This window comes from Cebus imitator, unplaced genomic scaffold (genome assembly GCF_001604975.1).
Source record: "Cebus imitator isolate Cc_AM_T3 unplaced genomic scaffold, Cebus_imitator-1.0 Scaffold14, whole genome shotgun sequence".
Taxonomy (NCBI): domain Eukaryota; kingdom Metazoa; phylum Chordata; class Mammalia; order Primates; family Cebidae; genus Cebus; species Cebus imitator.
Genome location: NW_016107329.1, coordinates 11,347,791 through 11,371,031, shown reverse-complemented (window position 1 = coordinate 11,371,031; position 23,241 = coordinate 11,347,791). Strand labels below are relative to the sequence as shown.

At 49.0% G+C, this 23,241-nt stretch overlaps 1 protein-coding gene and 1 pseudogene across 1 annotated transcript; both read right to left on the bottom strand.

Annotated features, from left to right (window-relative positions):
- Window positions 1-6,857: 6,857 nt before the first annotated feature.
- PROZ (protein Z, vitamin K dependent plasma glycoprotein) lies at window positions 6,858-20,597 on the bottom strand. Its single transcript, XM_017502583.2, has 8 exons — window positions 20,438-20,597; window positions 18,988-19,151; window positions 18,025-18,049; window positions 17,031-17,140; window positions 15,497-15,632; window positions 15,024-15,091; window positions 9,140-9,257; window positions 6,858-7,440 (listed from the first exon to the last, which is right to left on the bottom strand). The coding sequence occupies exons 1-8, from the start codon at window positions 20,505-20,507 to the stop codon at window positions 6,929-6,931; spliced, it is 1,203 nt and encodes a 400-aa protein (XP_017358072.1). The 5' UTR covers window positions 20,508-20,597; the 3' UTR covers window positions 6,858-6,928.
- LOC119467583 lies at window positions 7,533-7,687 on the bottom strand (annotated as a pseudogene).
- Window positions 20,598-23,241: the final 2,644 nt, after the last annotated feature.

Sequence of the window (23,241 nt, the reverse complement as noted above, 5' to 3'; positions counted from 1 at the left end):
TCATGCCAGTAACCCCAGCACTTTGGGAGGCTGAGGTAGGTAGATCACAAGGTCAGGAGACCAAGACCATCCTGGCCAACATGGTGAAACCCCGTCTCTACTAAAAATACAAAAATTAGCGAGTGGCGGGTGCCTGTAATCCCAGCTACTTGGGAGGCTAAGGCAGGAGAATCGCTTGAACCCGGGAGGCAGAGGTTGCAATGAGCCAAGATCACACCACTGCATTCCACTCTGGCAACAGAGTGAGACTCTGTCTCAAAATAAATAAAAAATAATATGGTGATATTGTTGCTATGGTAGAGATGGTACAGATAGAGATGACTCTCTCCTGTCCCCACCTTCTTTTTTTTGGTGGGGGGCAGGGCATTGCTCTGTCACCCAGGCTGGAGTACGTTGGTATGAAGTCAATGCTTACTATAACCTTGACCTCTGGGGCTTAAGCAATCCTCCCACCTCAGCCTCCCGAGTAGCTGGGACCACAGCTGCATGCCACCACACCCAGCTAATTTTTAAATTTTTTGTAGAGATGGTCTTGCTAATGTTGCCCAGGCTGGTCTGGAACACCTGGGCTAAAGCAATCCCCGCCTCCTCAGCATCTCCAAGTGCTAGGATTCCAGGCATGCGCTACCTGGCTCTCTTCCTCTTAGAGTACCACAGTTATGTCGGATTAGGACCTCACCCTTAGGACACATGTCACCTTAATTACCTCCTGAAGACCTCACCTCCAGGTACAGTCACATTTGGTTAGGACTTCAATGTAAGACATTTGGGGGGACACTGTTCAGTCCCTAGCACTGCCATTTTTCAGAGCGTGCACATTTCCCCTATTTATAAAAAATTTGCTAAAGAAGAACATGAACTACATTAGCTCATCTTTGCAAAGTTGCCACATTTGAAAGCTGCTCGTGCAAGGTGAAGCTGTCCTACAAAGTGCAAATCCCTCTTGCTCACTCTGGGGCCACGCAGTACAGGACTCACTGTGCAGATCCTTTCTCAGGTTCCCCTTGATGCAGGCGCTCTTTAGTTTGCTTGGCCATCTGCTCGTTTGCAGTTTCATTGGGGCTGGGAGGGGAAGTTTGTGGGCTCTTCTGGGACCTGAATGGGCCCCTTCAAAGGTGACTCGTTGCCACGTGTGAGCAGTGCTGGTTGGCTCTCCCATGGGGCTCAGCAGGGCTGTGAGTGGACTCCCCATCCCACTCCACACACTGGGAGCTGGATTCTGGGAGTGCAGTTCCCAGCAGAGCCAGGGAAGCCAGACCCTTTTATGGCCTGCTCTCCTGAGTCACACCTGGATTCCAGCTGCAGGCTGCCACAAGCACACATGAGAGGTGAATGCAGGTGGGCGAGCGCCTGAGCCTGTGGACTTCATGCCAGGGATCCTCGTGACCTGCAGAGCTGCTCCCTACCAGCAGCAAGGTCCTCAGTGCGTCACTCGCAGCAAGCGCCGCCTGTGTCCTGCAGTGCAGACACAGAGTGAACTCACGTCGATGGAGGCTTTGGGCGTGCATCTCGGCTTTCTAACTACCCATGTGTCCAGTGGGGCCCTGTTCTCTTGCAGTGTTGGGTATGGAAATCTGATTTCCCTGCTGCTCAGCATGGGCCTCGAACATCCTTCAACTTTGATTGTAAATGATTTTCTTACAGTAATTTGAATACTGGAATTTCTAGCAGCATACCTGAATTTCATTCTGGATTTAATAGCGGTCAACATTTTGGGTAATGTGCTGAACAGTCCATAGTGACACCTAGAGTCAAGGATGGCCACTTTAAGGTCGTGCATGGCTATTCCTGATGATGAAAGAAACAGCCTCAGTGTAGGTGCCTTTAGTCTACCTCTTGGTGTTCAGGCCTGTATCAGTTGGTTCTCACACTGCTATAAAGAACTGCCCGAGACTGGGTAATTTGTAAAGGAAGGAAGTTTAATGGACTCACAGTTGCACATGGCTGGGGAGGCCTCAGGAAACTTACAATCATGGCGGAAGGAAAAGTGAGCACGGGAAAAACTGCCGCTTTTAAAACCATCAGATCTCGTTAGACTCCCTCACTATCAGGAGAACAGCATGGGGGAAAACTGCCCCCATGATCCAATCGCTTCTCAACATGTGGGAATTACAATTCAAGGTGAAATTTGGGTGGGGACACAGAACCAAACCATATCAAGGCCTGCGTCCAGCATGGCCGCCTTCAAGTTCACAGGCGTACACAAGGGCATGTGTCAGTGTGTTTGCGTGGATTCAAATACTGGACTTCATCCCTGCCCAAGTGTAAACGAGTTTGGTCCTTTAAAACGTCATCACAGGCTGGACATGGTGGCTCTCACCTAGAATCCCAGCACTTTAGGAGGCCGAGGCCAGTAGATTGCTTGAGTCCTGGAGTTTGATTGCAGCGTGGGCAACATGGCAAAATTCATCTCTGCAGAAAAAAATTACCTGGGCATGGTGGTGTGCACCTGTAGTCAGGAGGCTGAGGTGGGAGGGTCGTTCCCTGCACTCCCGCCTTGGGCGGCAGACAGAGATCCTGTCTCAAAAAACAAAGTCATCATAGCTAGCTTCCCTTTTCTTGTGTTTTGTTGGGTTTGTTTCTGCTGTGGTTTTGTCTAAAGTGCCAGTAGAGAAGTGCTTTCATCTCGAAGGCCCCCTCGTGTCTCTGCTGACCGTCTGGGCCTGCAGCTTTCTCTGATTGTCCCTGATTGCATCATTATGCAGGGAGGGTCTTCCTGTGCTTTGCCTCTACCCAGCTGTGTTTGGAATAGTTTTCTTTTTCTTTTCTTTTTTTTGAAGAAAGAGAAAAAGTAAAAAAAAAAAAAAAAGAAAAAGAAAAGAATGAAGAAGAGGAAGAAGGAGGGAGAGGAAGAGGGAGAGAGAACAGGGGTGTTGCTTTATTGCCAGGGCTAGAATGCAGTCTAAAAATGGGTATGCCTATAATTGTGTTTAATAATAGAGATATGACAAAAAAAAAAGGGAAGAAAATAACTAACAAGCAGCCAATCAATATTTCATTTAAACCTGTAAATAGGTGTGATGTGGTACTGATAAGAGTGTATATTTTGTGTATTTAAAGTGGAGAGTTCTATAAATGTTAATTAAGTTTATCTGAGTTCAATTCCTGGATATCAATGTTAGCTTTCTGTCTCATTGAAGTCTCCCACTATTATTGTGTGGGAGTCTAAGTCTCTTTACGTATAAGTCTTATATATCTGGGTATTCCTGTATTGGGTGCATATATATTTAGGATCTTTAGCTCTTCTTGTTACATTGATCCTTTTATCATTATGTAATATCCTTCTTTGCTTCTTTTGATCTTTGTTGCTTTAAAGTCTATTTTATCAGAGGCAAAAATTCCAACTCCTGCTTTTTATTTATTTATTTATTTTTGCTCTCCATTTGGTTGGTAAATCTTTCTCCATCCCTTTGTTTTGAGTCTTTGTGTATCCTTGCATGTGAGATGGGTCTGGATGTAGCATACTGATGGGTCTTGGCTTTTTTTGCCTGTCTGTGTCTTTGGATTGGGGGATTTAGTCGGTTTAAATTTAGAATTAATAATAATATATGTGAGTTTGATATTACCATTTAATGTTAGCTGGCTGTTTTGCCCATTAGTTGATGCAAGTTCTTAATTATGTTGATGTTCTTTATTTTTTGGTATTTTTTAGAAAGGCTGATACTGGTTGCTCCTTTCTATTTGTAATGGTTCTTTCAGAAGCTCTTGTAAAGCAGGCCTGGTGGTGATGAAATCTCTGAGTGCTTGCTTGTTTGCAAAAGATTTTATTTTTCCTTCGCTTATGAAGCTTAGTTTGGCTGGATGTAAAATTCTGGGTTGAAAGTTCTTTTCTTTAAGGATGTTGAATATTGGCCCCCACTCTCTTCTGTCTTGTAGGGTTTCTGCTGAGAGATCTGCTGTGAGTCTGATAGGCTTCCCTTTATGGGTAACCTGACCTTTCTCCTGGCTGCCCTCAGTATTTTCTCCTTCATTTCAACCCTGGTGAATCTGGCGATTATGTGCCTTGAGGTTGGTGTTCTTGAGGAATATCTTTGTGGTGTTCTCTGTATTACGTGGAGTTGAATATTGTCCTGCCTTGGCAGGTTGGGAAAGTTTTCCTGAATAATATCCTGAAGCGTATTTTCCAGCTTGGATTGATTCTGTTTGTCACATTCAGGTACACCTATCAAACGTAGATTAGGTCTTTTCACATAGTCGCGTATTTCTTGGAGACTTTGCTTGTTCCTTTTTATCCTTTTTCTCTAATCTTGTCTTCTCGTTTTATTTAGTTGGTCTTCGACCTCTGATATCTTTTCTTCTGCTTGATCAATTCGGCTGTTAAAACTTGTGCATACTTCACGAGGTTCTTGTGTTGTGTTTTTCAGCTCCATTAATTCACATATATTCCTCTCTAAATTGTGTATTCTTGTTAACATGTCGTCAAACCTTTTTTCAAAGTTCTTAGTTTCTTTGCATTGGGTTAGAACAAGTTCTTTTAATTCCCAGAAGTTTCTTATCATCCACTTTTTAAAGCCTGCTTCTGCTAATGGAACACAGTCTTTCTCCATCAGGCCTTGTTCCGTTGCTGATGAGGAACTGTGATCCCCTGTAGAGGGAGAGGCATTCTGATTTTGGGTATTCTCAGCCTTTTTAGGCTGGTTTCTTCCCTTCGTTATAGATTTATCCATCTGTGGTCTTTATAATTACTGTCTTTATAGTTGGGTTTCTGAATGGACGTCCAACTTGTTGATTCCCAGCGCTAAAATCTGAGCAACCCACTGCGCCGGCCAAAACAGCGCCGTTAAGATTGATGGTGCTTTTCTGACCCTGCACCAAGAACCACCGCGCCAAGGCAGCGGCAAAACCACCTCGCCAGCCACAAGAGTCGCGCTGGCGACCCTTGGGGCTCCTCCGCTGGGAATCTCCTGGTGCGTGAGCAACAAAAATTGATCTGAAAGTGTGGCATCATCTCATTCTCTGCGCTTTCAGTGGGAGCTACAATCCCGAGCTGCTAGTGATCAGCCATCTTGGATCTCTCTCTCCTGGAATAGTTTTCAAGCAGGGCTTCCACTCTAGTCAATCCAAATTTGTAATGGAAGTACCAGAAGCAAGATTGCAGATATTTCTGCAGCATTATTTACAGAAAGCCTGCCATATTCATTAGCTGGTTTAAAAATCATTGGTAGGCATTTAAAGCAGTGACCTAATTACCTTATGTTAGTCTGAGAATAACACAACCAAACTTTACTAAGACTAAAATTCACTAGGGTGAATTCTAAACTGCTGTCCCCATTAATTTGCCTTAAATTACAGTGTTGTTTATTGCCAAGTTCCTTTCAGAGAAATGGGCCATTTCATCTACAGATTGGAGAAAAGAAGTTTAATTCTGGGGTTAAAGCATAAACGAAAGAGTGTGCTGAAGAACAGCAAGGCTTAAAAACCCAGGTAACCTGTAAACTCAAGAATAGCTGTCCACTTACATTTTCAATCCCCTTCCTAAAAGTCCTCTCTGCTCTTCAATGACGCTCTGCTGGCCGCGGTGCCTGCAGCTGGCCCTAGCCCTTGCCCGAGCTGAGCACACCTCGCCCACCCACCTCCCTCAGATGGCCTCTGCAAACTCTGCTGCTAGAGGGTGCTGGTGCAGAAGCAGCCGTGCCCCTTCCTTAACGAAGTCAGAGTTAACATGTGAACATTCACGCCATATCTGTCCATGTCAGTGCAAATTCAGACCCTGCTAGGAGCTCCGGTCTCCGGGGAAGCCTCACAGCGGGGGTGGGGGTGGGGGGCTTGGTTACAGCTCTGTCCTTGGTACTCACGTTGCAGCTGCAGCCTTCAGGACGGCAGGTGCTCACCGTGACTCCTGGGCTGTTCTACAAAATACCACAGACTGGGTGACAAACAGCGGAAACTCAGTTCTCACAGATCTGGGGGCTGGGAAGTCCAAGATCTGGGTGCTGGCAGGGGCCTGGCAGATTCGGTGTCTGCTGAGGGCTGTCTCCAGGGCAGCACTTGCTCCAGCGTCCTCGTGTGGGAGAAGGGACGGAAGGGTCTGGCAGAGCCCTCACGGCCTAGTCACCTCCCAGGGGCACCACCTCCCCCAAGCCATCATCTTGGGGTAAGTTCCGGCTTCGGAGTTTTGAAGGGACACACACTCAAGCCACAGCAGTGCTGAGCGCCGCCCCAGCCGCCCATCAGCCCATTGGCGCGGTGTTGGGATTCCACCCTGGGCGACCCTGGAGCCAGTGTCCAAGAGCCAGCTGGAGGATGAGCAGAGTGCTGACACTGCAGTGCTCAGCCCTGACCCGGGGCGGGGAACCTGTGGGAACCCTCCCGGAGAGGGCTGGTACACAAGCCCATGAGAGGCCGAACTGCCTCCTCAGCCTCCTGTGCTCCCCGGCCCTTTCCTGTGAGGCTGCCTCTCTAGGGCGCCCCAGGATCGTTCTCCTCCTCCATTGCCAACCTGCTTCTAGTGACTGTTCCCGCACTGAGCCACCGTCTTGGTCACAGTGGCAACCGGTGAACCAGCAGAATCAGGAGGTCGCTTTTGGCTGTAACTGGTGATTGCCGGCCGCTTCTGCATAAGAACACACTCACCTGTGTGCAGGTGAGTGGCCACGCCCTGAGCACAGAGAACACTGGACTTGGAGGGGGAAAGAACTTCAGGAAACCAGGCTGTTTTACAACTGACAGATTATCTTATTTTATTATTTAGTGTATCTCGTGTTTTCTAAGGTCTCTATTGAAATAAAGAGTTCCCGGGAAAGAAAGACACAGCGCTCAGTAAACGACCCAGCTGCTCTGCTGCTCATGGCCTGAGCGGGTGGTCGGGGACGTGACAGTTGTGTGACCTGGCATGTGGTGAAGTGTCAGCGCCCCCCTCCAACCCCGTGGTGGCAGTGCAAGCTTGGAATCCCACTTCAGGTTGTGTTTTCTGGATAGCTGACTTTTGCTACTTTATCATCTGTTTAAACCAGAGTGAGTACCTGGAGACCTTGGTGACGAGGACTGTGTGAGCCTGCCCTCCTGCTGGCTGTGCGCCCAGGACCCCCGTGAGGAACCAGGAGCCTCTGTGCTCTCTGGTGACCACACTTCCCTCCAACCAGTGCTCGGCCGCCACGCCGCTTCTCTCGCAGTAGGTCCTGGTGGTGACAGTCATGTTCAGGAGCTGCCCACACTCCTCCCCCTCCACAAGTGTGACCGGCAGCATGGTCAGCGAGTTGCCCCGGTCAGTGCCATTGTGGGCCCAGCCGCTGAGGAGGCCCCTGGTGCGTGGGATGAGGATGTGCTCAGCGAAGTCCTTCTCTGCGGTGCACACGGGGAGTCCCGCGCCCGGGCACTGGAGGGGCCGCTCCAGCTCCAGCAGGGACAGGTCGTTCTCCCCAGTGTCCGCGTCGTACCACATGTGCACGTGGACACGCTTTATCTTCATCATCAGTGGGTCTTTGCTCGTTCTGTTAAAATCTGAAATCATGAACAATTGCCAATGCTTTACAGTCTGATTTTCAAGGTGACATGATATTCAGGAACACACTTCTCTCTCTCTTTTAATTGTTAAAAAATTTTTTCATTTTTTTACTTTTATTTATGCAGTCGAATTTCCCACATTTGGGGAAATCGCAGGGGTCCGCACATCCGGAGTGCAATGGGTAAGCCTCGCCCAGGGAAAACCACCTTCGTGATCCTGGAATCTCCCCTGCCAGGTAAGTACAGGAACACACTTCTCAGTGAGCCACCTGAGGAGGGAGAGCCCGCCCCTGGAGGACCCGCAGGCTCACTGCCCTGTGGTGGCCTTTTGTGTTCCTCTGTGGACGGAAAGGCCACTCACAGATTGCACCATTGCAACCAAATGCCCCAGCATTAAAAATAGTCAAGGTAAGTTCTTCTGTTTGGGAAATTACAATAGGTTTGGTGAAATGATTATAAAGTAAGAAGCACTGATGCGGAACTTCTCCAGGCCAGTCAAATATTGGCTGTAGAGAAGTGGGTTTCAAGTGATTTTGTTCGCTGACAAATATTTAAGGGCCAGGCGCAGTGGCTCACACCTATAATCCCAGCTCTGTGGGAAGCCAAGGCAGGTGGATCACTTAAGGCCAGGAGTTTGAGTCCAGCCTTTCCAACATAGCAAAACCCTGTTTCTACTAAAAATACAACTAATTAGCCGGACGTGGTGGTGCATGCCAGTAATCCCAGCTACTCAGGAGGCTGAGGCAGGAGAATCGCTTGAAACCAGGAGGCGGAGGCTGCAGTGATCCAAGATCGCACCACAGCACTCCAGCCTGGGCCACAGAATGAGATTCTGTCTCAAAAAAAAAAAAAAAAATTAAAGATGAAGAGTAAAAATATATTTATTTTGAGTTTCTTCAGAGTCATTATAGAGCCTGTTGACAGGTTAATGTGGAACTTTGCAGACTCCCGATGAGATAGAAACTATTGTGTGTTTGGACAGCTAAAGAAATAGGCACATGGCTGGGTGCAGTGGATCACGCCTGTAATTCCAGCACTTTGGAAGACCAAGGTAGGTGGATCACCTGAGGTCAGGAGTTCGAGACCAGCCTGGCCAACATGGCAAAAACCCATCTCTACTAAAAATGAAAAAAAAAAAAAAAAAAAATAGCCAGGTGTGGTGGCAGGCACCTGTAATCCCAACTACTCAGGAGGCTGATACAGGAGAATCGCTTGAACCCGGGAGGCGGAGGTTGCAGTGAGCCCAGATCGCGCCACTGCACTCCAGCTTAGGGGATAGAGTGAGACTCTGTCTCCAAAAAAAAAGAAAAGAAAAAAGAAGAAAAGGAAGGCACAGATAAACCAATGAGAAGGCTACGGTCTCAGCCCAAGTTCTCAATTGCTGGGGGATTCCAGCCCCATTCTTCCAATTTTTAGCCAACTACTCATCTCTTATGCCACGACTGTTCCATCATCCTTGTGTCGGCTACGACCCCTCCCTCGCTAAGTGTGAGTCAGCACTTGCCCGCCACCACACCCCGCTGTCATGCCGGGTATTTTACAGATGCTTCCTGAGTGTATAAGGATCTGTTTTATTGAGTGTAAATTCAGTTCTATGTTGCATTAGAAACAAACATTCCAGTTTTAAATTTTTCATTTCATTCTGGCATAGGATAGTTTATTTCCAATGTGATTGAACTCATGATAAAATACTTACGTGTTTTTACACTAATATTCCTGTGTAACAGTGAACATTTTGCTGTTGTCAGTACAAAATTTTCTTGTATTATAACACCACCACAGAAGTCTTTTCCTTCAGAATTTGTTAGCTTTACCTTTAAAAATCAAAACAGACAATAAATAGCTGGTGACAATTTGCAGGATCAGGGGCGGTAAAGTCTACGGGTTAGGGATATGGACTCAGAAGGCAGACAGCTACATTTGAATCTTGCCGTGGCACTCAAATGGCTACAGGATTGTTAGCAAATCACTGGCAATCTAAGCTTTTACTTGCTCAGGGATTAAATGGGGCTGGCGCTTCCCCTCTTGGCCACGGTGAAGTAGGAGTGACCAGATCTACCTTTCCACCTGAAGCAAAACACGGAAAAAATCTATGGAATGATGGTTTTCAGGGACCATAATCCCCAAGAAATGACTGTCCCAGCTACTGTCCTGAATGTCTATGGTGTGAGGCAGGACGAGGCATCTCAGTTGGAGCCCCGCTCACTCCCTGAACTGAAGAGAGAGACCTGAGAGCCCAAGGAGGCCACCGTGGCTGGAGTTTGCAGAACAGAGTCCGGCAGAGGAGAGGGCTTGGTAGGAAACACTGGAAGATGGCCGCATGCTAGCAATTTTCAGCAGAGCAGTGATGATCACATGTGTACATGGAGACTACTTATGGCCAGGGAAAAGACCACCCAAGAGGGTGAGAGGGAACCGTGCTGGACGCTCACACAGGCTGGGTACAGAGATTGTTTTCACCTGCTGAGTTAAAGCATCCCTGACTCGGGCACAGGGCAGGACGCACAGAAGGGCTTCGCTTCGGTAGTCAGGGTAACTGGCTGCAGACTGAGCTGCCTCCTTGGTCCTGCCCAACGCATCATAAGAGCAATATCCCAAAGGAGGAACGCATTTCCAGCTTAACCGTGTCCCAGAACAATAACCATGTGTATGTATAGAACACAAAACATTCAGCACCTAACAAGATGAAATTCACAGTGTCTGAAAATCCATTACGGATCACCAGGCATACAACGAAACAGGAAAACGTGACCCATAATGAGAAGAAAAATCTCCCAAAACTTTCAGCACTGGCAGATATTAGTAGACAAGGACAATGAAATAGGGATTGTAACTATAGTCCAAATACTCAAGAAGTTATGTAGAGACAAAAAAATATATTTTTTAAAACCTAAATTAAATTTTTGGATGACAGCTACAATGTATGAGGCTAAAAATCCACTGGCCAGGATTGGTGGCAGATTAGACATTGCAAAAGAACAGATTTATGACCTTGAAGACATCACAACAAACTATCAAAAGTAAAACACAGAGAGAAAGGAGATTTTTGAAAAATGAACAGACCACTTCTGAGCTATAGCATTCAAATTGTTTAAGATACACATAATTAGAGTCCCAAAAAAGAGCAGGGAGAAGAGAAAAAATATCCGAAAATAATGGGCCAGACATGGCGGCTCCTGCCTGTAATCCTAGTATTTTGGGAGGCTAAGATGGAAGGATTGCTTGAGACCAGCCTGGGCAGCACAGCCAGACCCCATCTCTTCGTGAAATTTAAAAATTAGCTATGTGTGGTGGTGCACACCTATGGCCCCAGCTACTCAAGAGGCTGAGGTGGGAGGATCACCTGAACCCAGAAGGTTGAGGCTGCAGTGAGCCGTAATCACACCGCTAGACTCCAGCCCAGGCAACACAGTGAGACGCTGTCTCACAAAAAAAGAAAAGAAAAAAGAAAAGAAAAGAAAATTATGACCAAATATTTTTCAAATTTGATGAATGCTATAAACCCACAAATCTGAGAATCTCAACAAACCTATGCATAAGAAACATGAAGACAACAACAGAAAGATACAATATAATTAAACTCCTCAAAATCTGTGATAGAGTCAATCTTAGAAAGTTAAGATTAAAAAGCATTTAAGATCTTAAAAGTGCCACGGGAAAGGATGTGTGATGAATGGCAGCAGGGTGGCCGGGGCCGTCCGTGGCACGAGGCAGACGGAAAGGCAGCAGGGCAGGCCCAAGAGCCGAGGGGACAGGACTGCTGCCAGCCTGGGGCTCTGTGCCGGATGCAGAGCCCTTCAGAGATGGAAGGTGAATAAAGACTTCTCCAGACAAATGCAGGAAGGCTTCTTCCCCAGACGCCTCACAGCACAGCAGATATCAGAGGAGCCCTTTCGGCAGGGGGAAAATCTGGATCTACACAAAGCAGCGAAGAACACTGGGAAAGGTCATGACAGCCTATTAAGTTTTTATCCGCATTCCGGTGTACATGTAAGGGTTTTTCTTATTCTTTAAACTTCTTTACAGGATACTGTTAAACAAAAATAATGGAAGTACAGAGTGGCATTTATAATACCTCTAGATGTAAGACATATGCCAAAAACAGCACACAGGCCAGGAGGGAAGGAATGGGGCTTGACTGTTGTAAGGACTCACGCTACAGCGAGCGGACGTGGCATCTGCGAAGGTGGAGTGGTCACTGCGGTACACTAAAGATGTGTTCTCCAAACAAACCGTGAAGCAACCACGGACAAGAACCAGAGACGAGGAACCAGCGAGGAGAGGAAACAGAATCATAACAAGATGCAGTTAATCTAGTAGAAGGCAGAAAAGGGGGAAAAGAACAGACGAGAAAAATAAAAAAAAGCAAGATGATAGATGATATAGCAAGATGATAAAAAAGTAGCAAGATGATAGCTTTCAACCTCAACATATCAACAATTACGATAAATGTAAAATGGCCTATACACCCCGATTAAGAGACAGGGATTTTCCAGACTGGATAAAAATACAAGCCGATTATATGCTACCTATAAATCATGTACTTTAAATGTAAAAATACTAATAGGTTAAAAGTAGAAGAATGGAAAAAGTAAGTCATGCTAACACTAATTATTAGAAAGCTAAAGTGTCCATATCAATATCAGACAAAGGGGATTTTAAAGCAAGCAGTATTACCAGGAATACAAAAGGCAAAAATGAGACGTTATTGGAAGGATTGAATGAAATAAAGCATGTACCCACGTAGTGCAGGTATTGCTCCGGAAGTGTTAAGTGCCGTATCCTTCCGTGGTCTAATACAATGGAAAGTGCTGAGCAAAGGAGAAAAGAGTTTTTCAACTTTGCCATGGCATCGTTCCTGGAACTGTTTATGTGTTCATGAATGATAGCTCCCGCTTGCCGAATACCTACTGTAAGAAAACATCATCTGTGATCCTCACTTAAAGGTGGATAAAACCAAGTTTGAGAGAAGATGGCACTTGTGCCATCAGTCTGCCAGACTTTTAGTTAAACGCAGTGGAGCCGACAGCCAATTTCTTCCCTAGGATGTAAGATACAAGGAAGTTCTAAAGATAATCTTCAACGCTACATCCTGCTAGGTCACTTGATTATTCTCCTTTTCAAAGTTTGTTTTAGGAAAGTTCCCTACGTCAATTCAATTACATAACTTCAGAACAATTTATAGTACTGAAGTAAAAATCTAATAGTAGGCAGCCCGCCTAAGTCAACGTCCTGTGTCTTAAACACACCAGCTATGTTCAGAGAATGCCGCCTCCCAGGTTATACGGCTCTCAGCCTTGCAGATGTGAGTGCTACGGTTGCAGCTAGAACCCTGCCCTGTCTTCCCTTGGGTAAGCCGGGAAGCCAGAGGCAGCCTTGCAGGTGACAGAGCCAGACCCTGTCACCACCCATAGAGGAGCCCTGCACCCTGGGCCCCCGGGTACCAACCCTCCACGCACTCATGGGGCAGACAGCGATAGGAAGAACTGTCTTAGAAAGCTTGCAGAAGGAAGGTGATAAAAGATTGAGAGGAAGCTTGCAAAGCTGCTGGTAGATCGTTCCTGCTTCTGTCCGCCTTCCAACACTCCGTCTGCTTCACCTCCCTTCAGTCTCTTCCTTTCCATCCTGGAGCTGGGTAGCTTTAAGTCCTTCAGCTCCATCCTGTTCTCTCCCAGTCCACAGGCTGCCAGAGTGAGTGGGCTGGGCAGAGCTGTCTAGTAAGAATTGGGGTAAAGCCAGGCACAGTGGCTCACGCCTATAATCCCAGCACTTTGGGAGACCAAGGCGGGCGGATCACAAGGTCAGGAGTTCAGGACCAGCCTGGCCAACATAGTGAAACCCCATCTCTCCTTAAAAACACAAAAAATTAGCCAGGCATGGTGGCAGGTGCCTGTAGTACCAGCTACTCGTGAGGCTGAGGCAGGAGGATCACTTGAACCTGGGAGGCAGAGGGTGCAGTGAGCTGAGATCGCGCCACTGCACACCAGCCTGGGCGACAAGAGTGAAACTCCATCTAAACACATACACACACACACACAAAAGAATTGAGGTGAAACTGAAGCATGACACACACACACACACACACACACCACAGAAACCTCAGGGGCTTGTTCCTTACAGGCCCTCACAGAGGGGGCCCCTGAGGCTGTGCCACCCACATGGCAGCCCCACTTGGGTTCTGAGCGTTGTGGATGCCAGGGCTGTACCTCAGTGTAAATTCACACCGGATTCCAAAGATTTCGTGTAAAGGGAAAAGGCAAATATCTCAATAATGTTTATATTCGTCACATGTGGAAGCATTGACACTTATATTGGGCTAAATATCATCAAAATTAATTTCACATGCTTTTACTTACATTATTGTGGCTACTGGAAAATATTAAATTATATATGTGGTTTTCATTGCGTTTCTATTGGACAAGGCTGTTCTGAAGCATCTACTCAGGCAGAAGGAGATAATTGTGTTGGAGGCCGGAAAGGCAAGGAAAGCCGAAAATGATGTAAGTAAATCAAAGCCAATGCTGGTGGTATAAAGCCATAATAATAAAAATCGTAATATCCGTTTTGTGAAGCTGTACAGAAAGCAAGAAAAGAATAAAATACTGCTCAGATAGCAAATGGACCCAGAAGGAGATGTGGTGAGAATTAAGTCTGAGGTGGGAGAAATGGCTGACTTTAGATATGCTAAATATGGATGTTTATGTATCAAGAGTGACCATGAAATAAACAGAAAGTGACAGATTAGGCCGGGCGTGGTGGCTCACACCTGTCATCCCAGCACTTTGGGAGACTGAGGTGGGTGGATCACTTGAGGTAAGGAGTTCGAGACCAGCCTGGCCAACATGGTGAAACCCATCTCTACTAAAAGCATAAAAATCAGCCGGGTGTGGTGGTGTGCCTGTGGTCCCAGCTACTCAGGAGACCGAGGCCGGAGAATCGTTTGAGCCCAGGAGGCGGAGGTGCCGTGAGCGGAGATTGGACCACGGCACCTCAGGCTGGGCAACACATCGAGACTCCGTCTAAAGAAAACCAAAAACAAGTGAATGGTTGACTTCTAAATCAGCCAAGGGGGAAAAGGAAGAGAACAAAAATGAATGCCAAACTAGAGAAAAGTAGTGAACGAAACAACATAGCTAGAACAGCAGTCAGGCCGGTAGCTGAGAGCAGAGCCGGTGCCTGAGCTGGGCCCAGGCTGCCCCTCAGCCTCCGCGGTGACGCCCAGGTCCCCGTTCAGCAGCCCGTCGCTGAAGTGCTTCCCAGACACGCGGTGACTTCGAGATGTTCGGAGAAAATGACATCGGTAACACTTTGGAACTGCACAGGAAGGGTCTTTGGGGCTGTAAATGATGCTGTCCTTTTGTATTTGGGGCAAATAATGAAGGCACCTGAAGGTAAGAGCTCAGCAGTAGAAAATGGTTTGAAGTGTGAATAGAGGTTAGTTGGTCAATACAGTCAACAGCCCACCAAAGTCAGGGTGCCCGATTCACTGAGTCGGTACATTTCTGTTTAGCAAAGATGGAAATGACAGGTAAGGTGAAGGCCGCAGCAATAAATGAAGCATGTGGAGAGCGCCCTGTTACCTGCCACGGGAGGTCCTGCGGATCCTGTGCGCTCTTCCTGGAGGCCAGCACCCCACAGGCACACTGGTCTGCATTTGTGGCAGCAACAAGAGAATAAAAATCAGCGCCTTCCCAGCGAGAATGGGACTCGTCTATGGTGCCAGCTGTTGCAGAACTGGGTCTACGGTACTAGCCATTACAATCTCGTCTTCAGTGCAGATGAATGTGGGGTAATTGATGCAGACATGGGGCAGAGTGGAGTTAAACCACCCCTCACTGCACTCATGGTTTAGCTCAGAGTGGTCCGGGCAAGCACTAGTGACACAAATTGCACTTTCTAGCATTGCCATTGCTCCGGCGTGGAGACCCGACCACCTTCTGAGTCGGGGCAATTCCTTACCACAAATCCGTGGGCTTCACCCGGTACCACAGAAGCAGGAAGGAGGAGGTGGACAGGTTGAGGGTATGGAGGCCGCTGTGGTCTGAGCACTCACCGTGGGGAATGCAGCGTTTGCGGTCCTCACCAAGCCTGTAGCCCTGAGCACAGCTGCACGTGTAGGATTCCTGTCCCGGGAGGCAGAAGTGTTGACACCCATCAATCCGCTCTGGGTGACATTCATTTTTAGCCAAAAAGGAAAAAAAAAAAAAAACAAAACAAAACAAAGAGAAAGACTAGAAACACTAGCTTGGAAAGAGAGTCATTTGATCACAGCCTTGCACAGAGTTCTGGTATTTTGGTCCCTGAGTTCATTCTCTTTAGATTGCTGCCCTTTGTGTGACAGCTTCCCACGCTTCTGTGTTTCAGGAAGGCGCATGTAGATCAAAGACTCGGTGAGTGACAGCACTTCTGTTTGTCCTTAGAAAACGTGGCCCTGGATGTATTTCCACATGGCCTGAAATCCACGCGCCTGTTTTCTCTGCCGGCTTGCACTTCCCACTGCAATGGCTGCTCCTTTTAAATTGCTTCTTCAAGGAGGGGATGTGGGATGGGAGGGGGTTGGTGTGACCTCGATGGTGGCTGAGCAGCTGGGATGGGGGCTTTCCACCAAGAGGGAGAAGATTAAGCAAGGGACACGTGGCTGGGCGTGGTGGCTCACTCCTGTAATCCCAGCACTTTGGGAGACCAAGGTGGGCAGATAACAAGGTCAGGAGATTGAGACCATCCTGGCCAACATGGTGAAACCCCATCTCTACTAAAATACAAAAAAATTAGCCAGGTGTGGTGGTGTGTGCCTGTAGTCCCAGCTACTCAGGATGCTAAGGCAGGGAATCGCTTGAACCTGGGAGGCAGAGATTGCAGTGAGCCAAGACTGCACCGCTGCACTCCAGCCTGGCGACAGAGCGAGACTCTGTCTCAAAAATAAATAAATAAATAACAAGTTGGGGGGCACGTGGTGGGTGGAGGTCAAAGCCTTCTTTGGTACATGGTAAATTTGGGATGTCTGCGCAGGCACTAGCTGGGGCATCGAGGAGGCAGATGGAGCAGAAGTCCGGACTTGGGAGGAGAGGGCTGGGCTGGAAGGAAGGTTTTCCCCAGAGAAATGGGCTCCAAGTTGCCCAGTGGCGCTGAGGACGTAGCGCACTTGTTGCTGTAGCTGGCGGTTATGGACGCTGGCCCTTGGCAGGTATTTAAGGATGTTTGTTTATGTGCTGTCTGTCTTCCCTGTCTGCAGAGCCTCCCACTGGGGATCTGGCCCTGAGGATGCCTGTGTGTGACTCCAGCCTGTGAGCAGATTGTGAATGGTGGAGGCGGGGGTGGGGAGGAGAGGAGACCACGCTGTGAAAAGTATGGGGGGCCCGTCTGGAAGGGAGGGCAGCTCAGAATGCAGCCAGAGCTCCGGGCGTGGTTTCTAGAGGAGAATCTGGTTGGGAGGAGAGGAATCTACTGGGGTGAGCCGAATCACGGTTCACACAGGCACTTGCTTGTCTACACCCCAAGAGGGGCCCATTAGGACCCTGGCCGAGGGTGCGAAGCCCAGCTGCCCGGGGAGGCCCTTGGGGGAAGGGGACGGCCGGAGCCTCACCCAGCTCGCAGTTGATGCCCTCGTAGCCAGCGGGGCAGGAGCAGGTGTAACCTCGGGTGCTGTCCTGGCAAGATCCGTTGTGGAGGCAGGGCTGGGAGATGCACGGGGAGCCGCCTGCAGGAGGAAGGGTGGCGGGGGGCTGGTGGTGGTGGCAGGGACGGGGACCTGAGCAGGAGGGGGGGGTGACAAGGATGGGGACCTGAGCAGGAGGAGGATGGGGTGGGGGTGGCAGCAGGGACGGGGACCTGAGCCCGCTTGTGCTGCTCCCCATGCCATCACCCAGTCCCCAGGATACTCCTCGCTCAGGTCACAGGGCCAGGCTGCCGGTACCTCCTGCTCCGCGGTCCGTGACACCTCTGCGTCCACCTGCGGCCCCTCTTTCCTGCCCGTCAGCCCTTCTCCAGCCTCCCAAGCCTCTCCCTCTTCCTTCTGTGGCCAGCTGTCCCCGTGCCTGGTGGTGGCTGCAGCTCTTTCCTTACTCATTCCCAGGTGGGTCCTTACCCTGCCTGGCCTCCCTTAGCCCCATGGGTCTCCGTCTACGTCACTTCTGTCCTGAGTTCTGCAGCTGCCCACCCTGAGCTCCTCCCCCGGGAGCAGTCCCCTAACCAAAGTTACCTCCATCGGGGCTGTCACTTTCCAAATGTGAGATGAGTTCTGACCCTGCTGCAGCATGAGGCCTCCCAGGAGCCAGGCAGCTGGAGGAGCTGCTCTTGAGGGGCCCACCTGGCCCAAGGCCCAAGCCCCTGGGTGCCTAGAAGCTACCCAGACGCTGGGCAAGACAAACCAGGGGCTGCCTGTGGCCCTGGCAGCAGAGCCCAGGGGCTTCCTGACCCTCATCCTTGGGGAGTTGGGGCTGTGCCCTTCCTTGGCAAGACATTGTGGGTCCTGGAGCCAAAGGCTTGGCATCCTCTGGTCTCAGGTCATGAAGTGTGCTCAGCCCACGCCCTCACATCACCCCAAGGAATTAACACTCCAAGGAGATGAAGGAACCCACTTACCCTTATATTGTCTCCAGAATTCATCCTTTAGAGTTAAAACACAAAAACGTTACAAATGGGACATTTGTTTTTCTTACCTTCATGTTCCTGTAGATGAACTTGAAGGTAAGAAAATATTTATTCACCTAATGGGACAACATTGGTTGAAACAACGCACAACTGTCCCGTCTGTTTTACAGGCAATTTGTTTATGTTAAATGTATATTAACTAAATGGACCTGCAAGATCATCTTACTCAACATGTGCTCACCACAACCTATTTAAGGAAGGGCGGTAGTCTGCCATGCAGCACAAACCCGCCACGTGGCTCCTAACGTGGCCGGTCCCCCCTAGGGCCAACCTCCACGCCACCCTCCACAAAAGCACATGATACAGAAAAAGTCACATCACCTTTTCATTTGTTATAAACAGGTCAGATTTTAAAGCTATGTATGTGTGTAGGGAGTGGGGATGTTTAGTATGGAGACAGAGTATCTAAAATTAGGAGAATTATTCAGGCTTAACACCTAGAAAGAAAATGTATAAGAAATGGTATCTCCCAAAATCATATTTGGACTTCTGACAACTTGAATCAAAAGTAGTGAATTTACACAATTTTCTCTACCAGGAAGCTTGAAAACTGAAATTTAGGGCAAATACTTTTTTCAAATACTTTGAAAAATTTTTATACTTTTCACATGCCTCTAGGATTTCTCTGAGTTGCATTAAAAATGGTCTATTTCTTAAGAGTTCTCATATAGAAACATTAAAAAATATAGTAGAGAAACAGGTCAACATTTAATTCCCAATCGATTTAAATATTACTATGTTTATATGTAAAACTGGAAACTCTCTATCAAACACGCTACTATCTGCAAGTAAGTGAACAGGCTAATTAGTGGAGCTTAGCCTCTGAGAAGCGACATGCCCCACGACAGCAGAAGTCTAAATAATGAGGAAGCCTGTGGTTTGTGGGGCACGTACAGTGATGACGTCATTTTCAAACACTTCTCTTGCTTCTTCGTAGACACAGAGTTCTTCGTAACATTCTTTTTCCAAGTTTCCCTCGAAGAGTTCTTCCAGAAGGTAGGAGCCCCCACGCTTCCACCTCACCAGAACGTTGCTTGCTTTTGAGGCCGGGAGAAATACTACAGGCAGGACAAGAAGGCGGGTGACTGGGAGCACGGGGTCCCTGCTTTCCAGAACCGCCTGGCCTCTGCCCCCTCGGGGTCCACAGGCTCTCAGAGAGCTTGCGTGGGCCTCAGGGGCACCCGGGCTCTCCCTCCCCTCGAGGTAGGCAAGCACTTCATCTTCCAGGCAAATGAACGAGCCTCGGATCAGGGCAGATACACGGAGGTTCTGCAGAAGCCACGGGCCTGTCAGGAAGTGGAGGAGGGAGGGCTCGGGCCAGGTTTTGGGTCCGAGTGTAAAGGAGGGCCAAGCTGGAGACAAGGTCACCGTGCTGAGAAGTGGGGACCAGGAGCGATCAGCCCCTGTGCTGCCTCTGTGCTCAGTATTTAAGGTCTTAATAAAACACAAACAGAAGAAACGTATCAATGGCACCAGGCTCTGCGATTCCCGGGAGGAGAAGGCAGACCAGTCGGCCCGGCAGCGGCCCCTGGAGCCTCTTCCCAGCTGAGGGCCCCGAATCACCTTCTCTCCTGCTCCCCAAGGGTCAAAGTCCAGGCCCTTCCCATCCTCCCTCCCTTTCTCTCGGTGCTGAGGGTTCTAACAGAGGCGGCTCAGCAAAGCCCGGCCACGGTCAGTGCTGGGAGGGGTCACCCTCTCAGGGCGGGAGACCATGGGACCAGGGGGGACTTGCAGCTTTCCTGGACGCCTGTGCTGGCATATTCAGGATGGGGTTTGTGTCTATCCCTCCAGTGAAGTGGCTGGTGGTAGAAGGGTGGCAGGGGAGGGGCAGGGTGGTGGGCAGGCAGGGTGGCTGGTGATAGAAGGGTGGCGGGGGGCAGGGTGTTGGGGGGCAGGGTGTTGGGGGGCAGGGTGGCTGCACGCTCCCTGGCTGTGTATTTTTCTCAAGACCGGGCACTCCTGCCGGCCTGGCCAAGGCTCTCTCTGCCCACTCTGCAGTCTGGGCTAGGCCTGCCCTGCTCCCTCCATCCTGTCTGCTGCCCGGCCCAAGCCTGGCCCCCCACCCTTCACCCCTCCCAGGCCTTTCCCTGCTGAATCTCCCGCACACACGCTTCTTTCCATTTGGACATCTCTTGGGAGGACCCCCAGTGACACCATCCTGTCCCAAATACTTGTCAGCAAATGATAAAGATTCAAGCAGCTTTTTCAGGAAGGGGAATTAGGACAAGTCTGAGCACTCAGGGCTCCTCTGCCTCCTAGAAAAAGCATCATCTACAAATTCACCGTGGACTAAGTCAAGAAGGGCGCAGTGCAGGCATGACAGATGGATAAGCCAGACGCCTACCTGAGGGCGCTGCACGGTGCAGGGCGAGGACCAGGACCAGGCCCTGGAGCAGTGGGACGCAGCCTGCCATTCCCACCCGGAGCACTGGGATAGGGCTGCAAACAGCCAAAGTCCAGGCTGGGGGAGGTGCCCGCAGCAGGAGCCTCTGGGCATGACCTGCACAGCTGGGTGCTCCCCTCCTGCAGTTTTCTGTTTGAGGCCAGGCAGAGAAATGAACAGTGGAGGCTCAGAGGGCCCTGGGAAATATTTAGGGAGACAGAGAGCAGAGGGTAAAGGCAGCAGGTGCAAGGTGGAAGGTGGCACCAATGCCCTGTGTGATGAATTGGAGTGACACAGGCACGGCCCCAGCCTGGGGACATGGCAGTGGGCAGGACAGACAAAGCCACATGCAGCTTACGTTCTAGGTGTGTGTGGAATACACAGGAAAGAAGGAGGGAAAGAGGAAGGAGGGAGGATGGAAGGAGGAAGGTGGAGACGAAGGAGGGAAGGAGGAAGGAAGGAGGGAGGAAGTGGGGAAGGGCCAAATGGTGTCTGTCACAACAGCTCAACACCACTGTAGCAGAGGCAGCACACACAATCATGAATGAACACTTGGCTGTGTGCCAATAAAGCTTTATTTATAAGAGCCAGTGAGGGGCCAGATTTGGCTCCAGGGCTGTACTTTGCTGATTTCAGATGTAGGCCCTTTGTATTAGTCCCTTCTCACACTGCTATGAAGAAATATCCAAGACTGGGTGATTTATAAATAAAAGGCACCTCTTCACAGGGTGGCAGCAGAGAGAATGCATGCAAACTTATAAAACCATCAGATCTCATGAGAACTCAGTATCACAAGAACAGCATGGTGGAAACCACCCCCATGATTCAATTACCTCCCACTGGGTCCCTCCGGTGACACGTAGGGATTATGGGAATTACAATTCAAACTGAGATTTGGGTGGGGACACAGCCAAACCATATCAGCCCCTAAAGCCTGAGGTAAGAACCTGGTGTTTCATTTGCACTGTGTTAGGAAGATACGAAGGGAACAGGAATTGACATGGGAAGATTTGTGCTCTGAAGGGATCATCGTGACTGCCACGTGGAGAACAGAACATTCCAGATAAGTCAAAAGGGAAGCTGCTGGCTAGTCCAGGAGTGGGTAAGGGTGTAGCCACGCAGCAGGAAGCATGTTTGTAGTCTGGATGCCTTGTGAAGGGAGAGCTGATGGGACTCGTGACGAATTGGGTCGGGCAGCATGGCTTCAAGGTTTGGGCTGAGCGATTGGCAGGATGGCAGTGCATGTGCTGAGGTGGCCAAGCTCCCGGAGGGCAGAGGGAAGCGAGGTTTGGAGAATTTGAGGTGTCCGTGAGAAGTCTAGGTGGAGACGGGTGGGAATCAGAGAAGCTGCACTCGCAGTGGAGATTCAGGTGGTAACAGATGAAATGACAGCATTGTCAGTATGTAGATTTCGTTTGATTGAATGATACTCAAAAGTGGCAAAACTTAAAGGACTCTATGTACAATTTTGTTAAAGTGGGAACAGAAGAAAACTAAGAAGCTGACAGCCTTTGGGTAAGAGGGCATGCCAGCGAATACACCAAGGCTGTGAAGTTTGCTTTAAAAAGCTGGGAAAAGAAAACAAATTAAAGTTTATCTTTAGCGAGTGAGCTAAAATAATTTCAAAGCCAGAAGTTGATTGTATAGATCTTGGGTGAATTGCACCAGCCTGGCAATCTTTACATGGCCTTCTCTTAAGAAAAGATGCCTTTTTTGTGAAAATATATTCCCACTTGGAAATTTATGTACTTTTAAAATACTTCTGCTAGATAATTTAAAAACCATAAATATCTGCTTAAAAATGGAAAGGCACACAGGGGACATGCACATTTGATCCATAAATGTTAATTAAGCACGTCCTATGTGCAGTCACGGGTGTCTGAGCTGCAGCTTCCTTCACGTGGAAGGAAGACCACTGGGGCTGTATAACAAACACCTCAGAGTGGGGAATTTGCAATAAACAAAAACTTATTGCTCACAGTTCTGGAGGCTGGGAAGTCCAAGATCAGACACCAGTAAATTCAGTGTCTGGTGACAGCCCACAATTCATAGACATGTCCTTGGATGGTGGAAGGGAGGAATATGTGTGCTCCCTGGGGCCTCTTTTGGGAGGGCAGTCATCCATCCATGAGGGCAGAGTGCTCCCCAGAAGGCCCACCTCCTAGTGCTATTGCACAGAGGGTTCGGTTTCAACATGAGTTTTGCGGGGTGATATGGTTTGTCTCTGTGCCCCCCATGCAAATCTCACCTTGAATTGTAATAATTTCCACAGGCCAAGGGCAGAAGCAGGTGGAGGTAACTGAATCATGGGGTGGTTTCCTCCATGCTGTTCTCGTGCTAGTGCATTCTCACGCAATCTGATGGTTTTATAAGGGGTTTCCCCCTTCGATTGGTACTCATTCTCTCTCCTGCTACCTTGTGAAGAGGTGCCTTCTGCCATGATCGTTAAGTTTCTCGAGGCCTCCCCAGACATGTGGAACTGTGAGTTGATTAAGCCTCTTTTCTTTATAAATACCCAGTCTCAGGTATTTCTTCATAGTGCGTGAGAACAGACTAAAACAGGAAGACACCAACATCAAGGCCACGGCTGTGACTGACCGTGCTGTATGTGGACTGACCGTGCTGCGTGTGGGCTGACCATACTGCATGTGGACTGACCATGCTGTTGTGTGTGGGCTGACCGTGCTGTATGTGGGCTGACCGTGCTGCGTGTGGACTGATCGTGCTGTTGTGTGTGGGCTGACCGTGCTGCATGTGGGCTGACC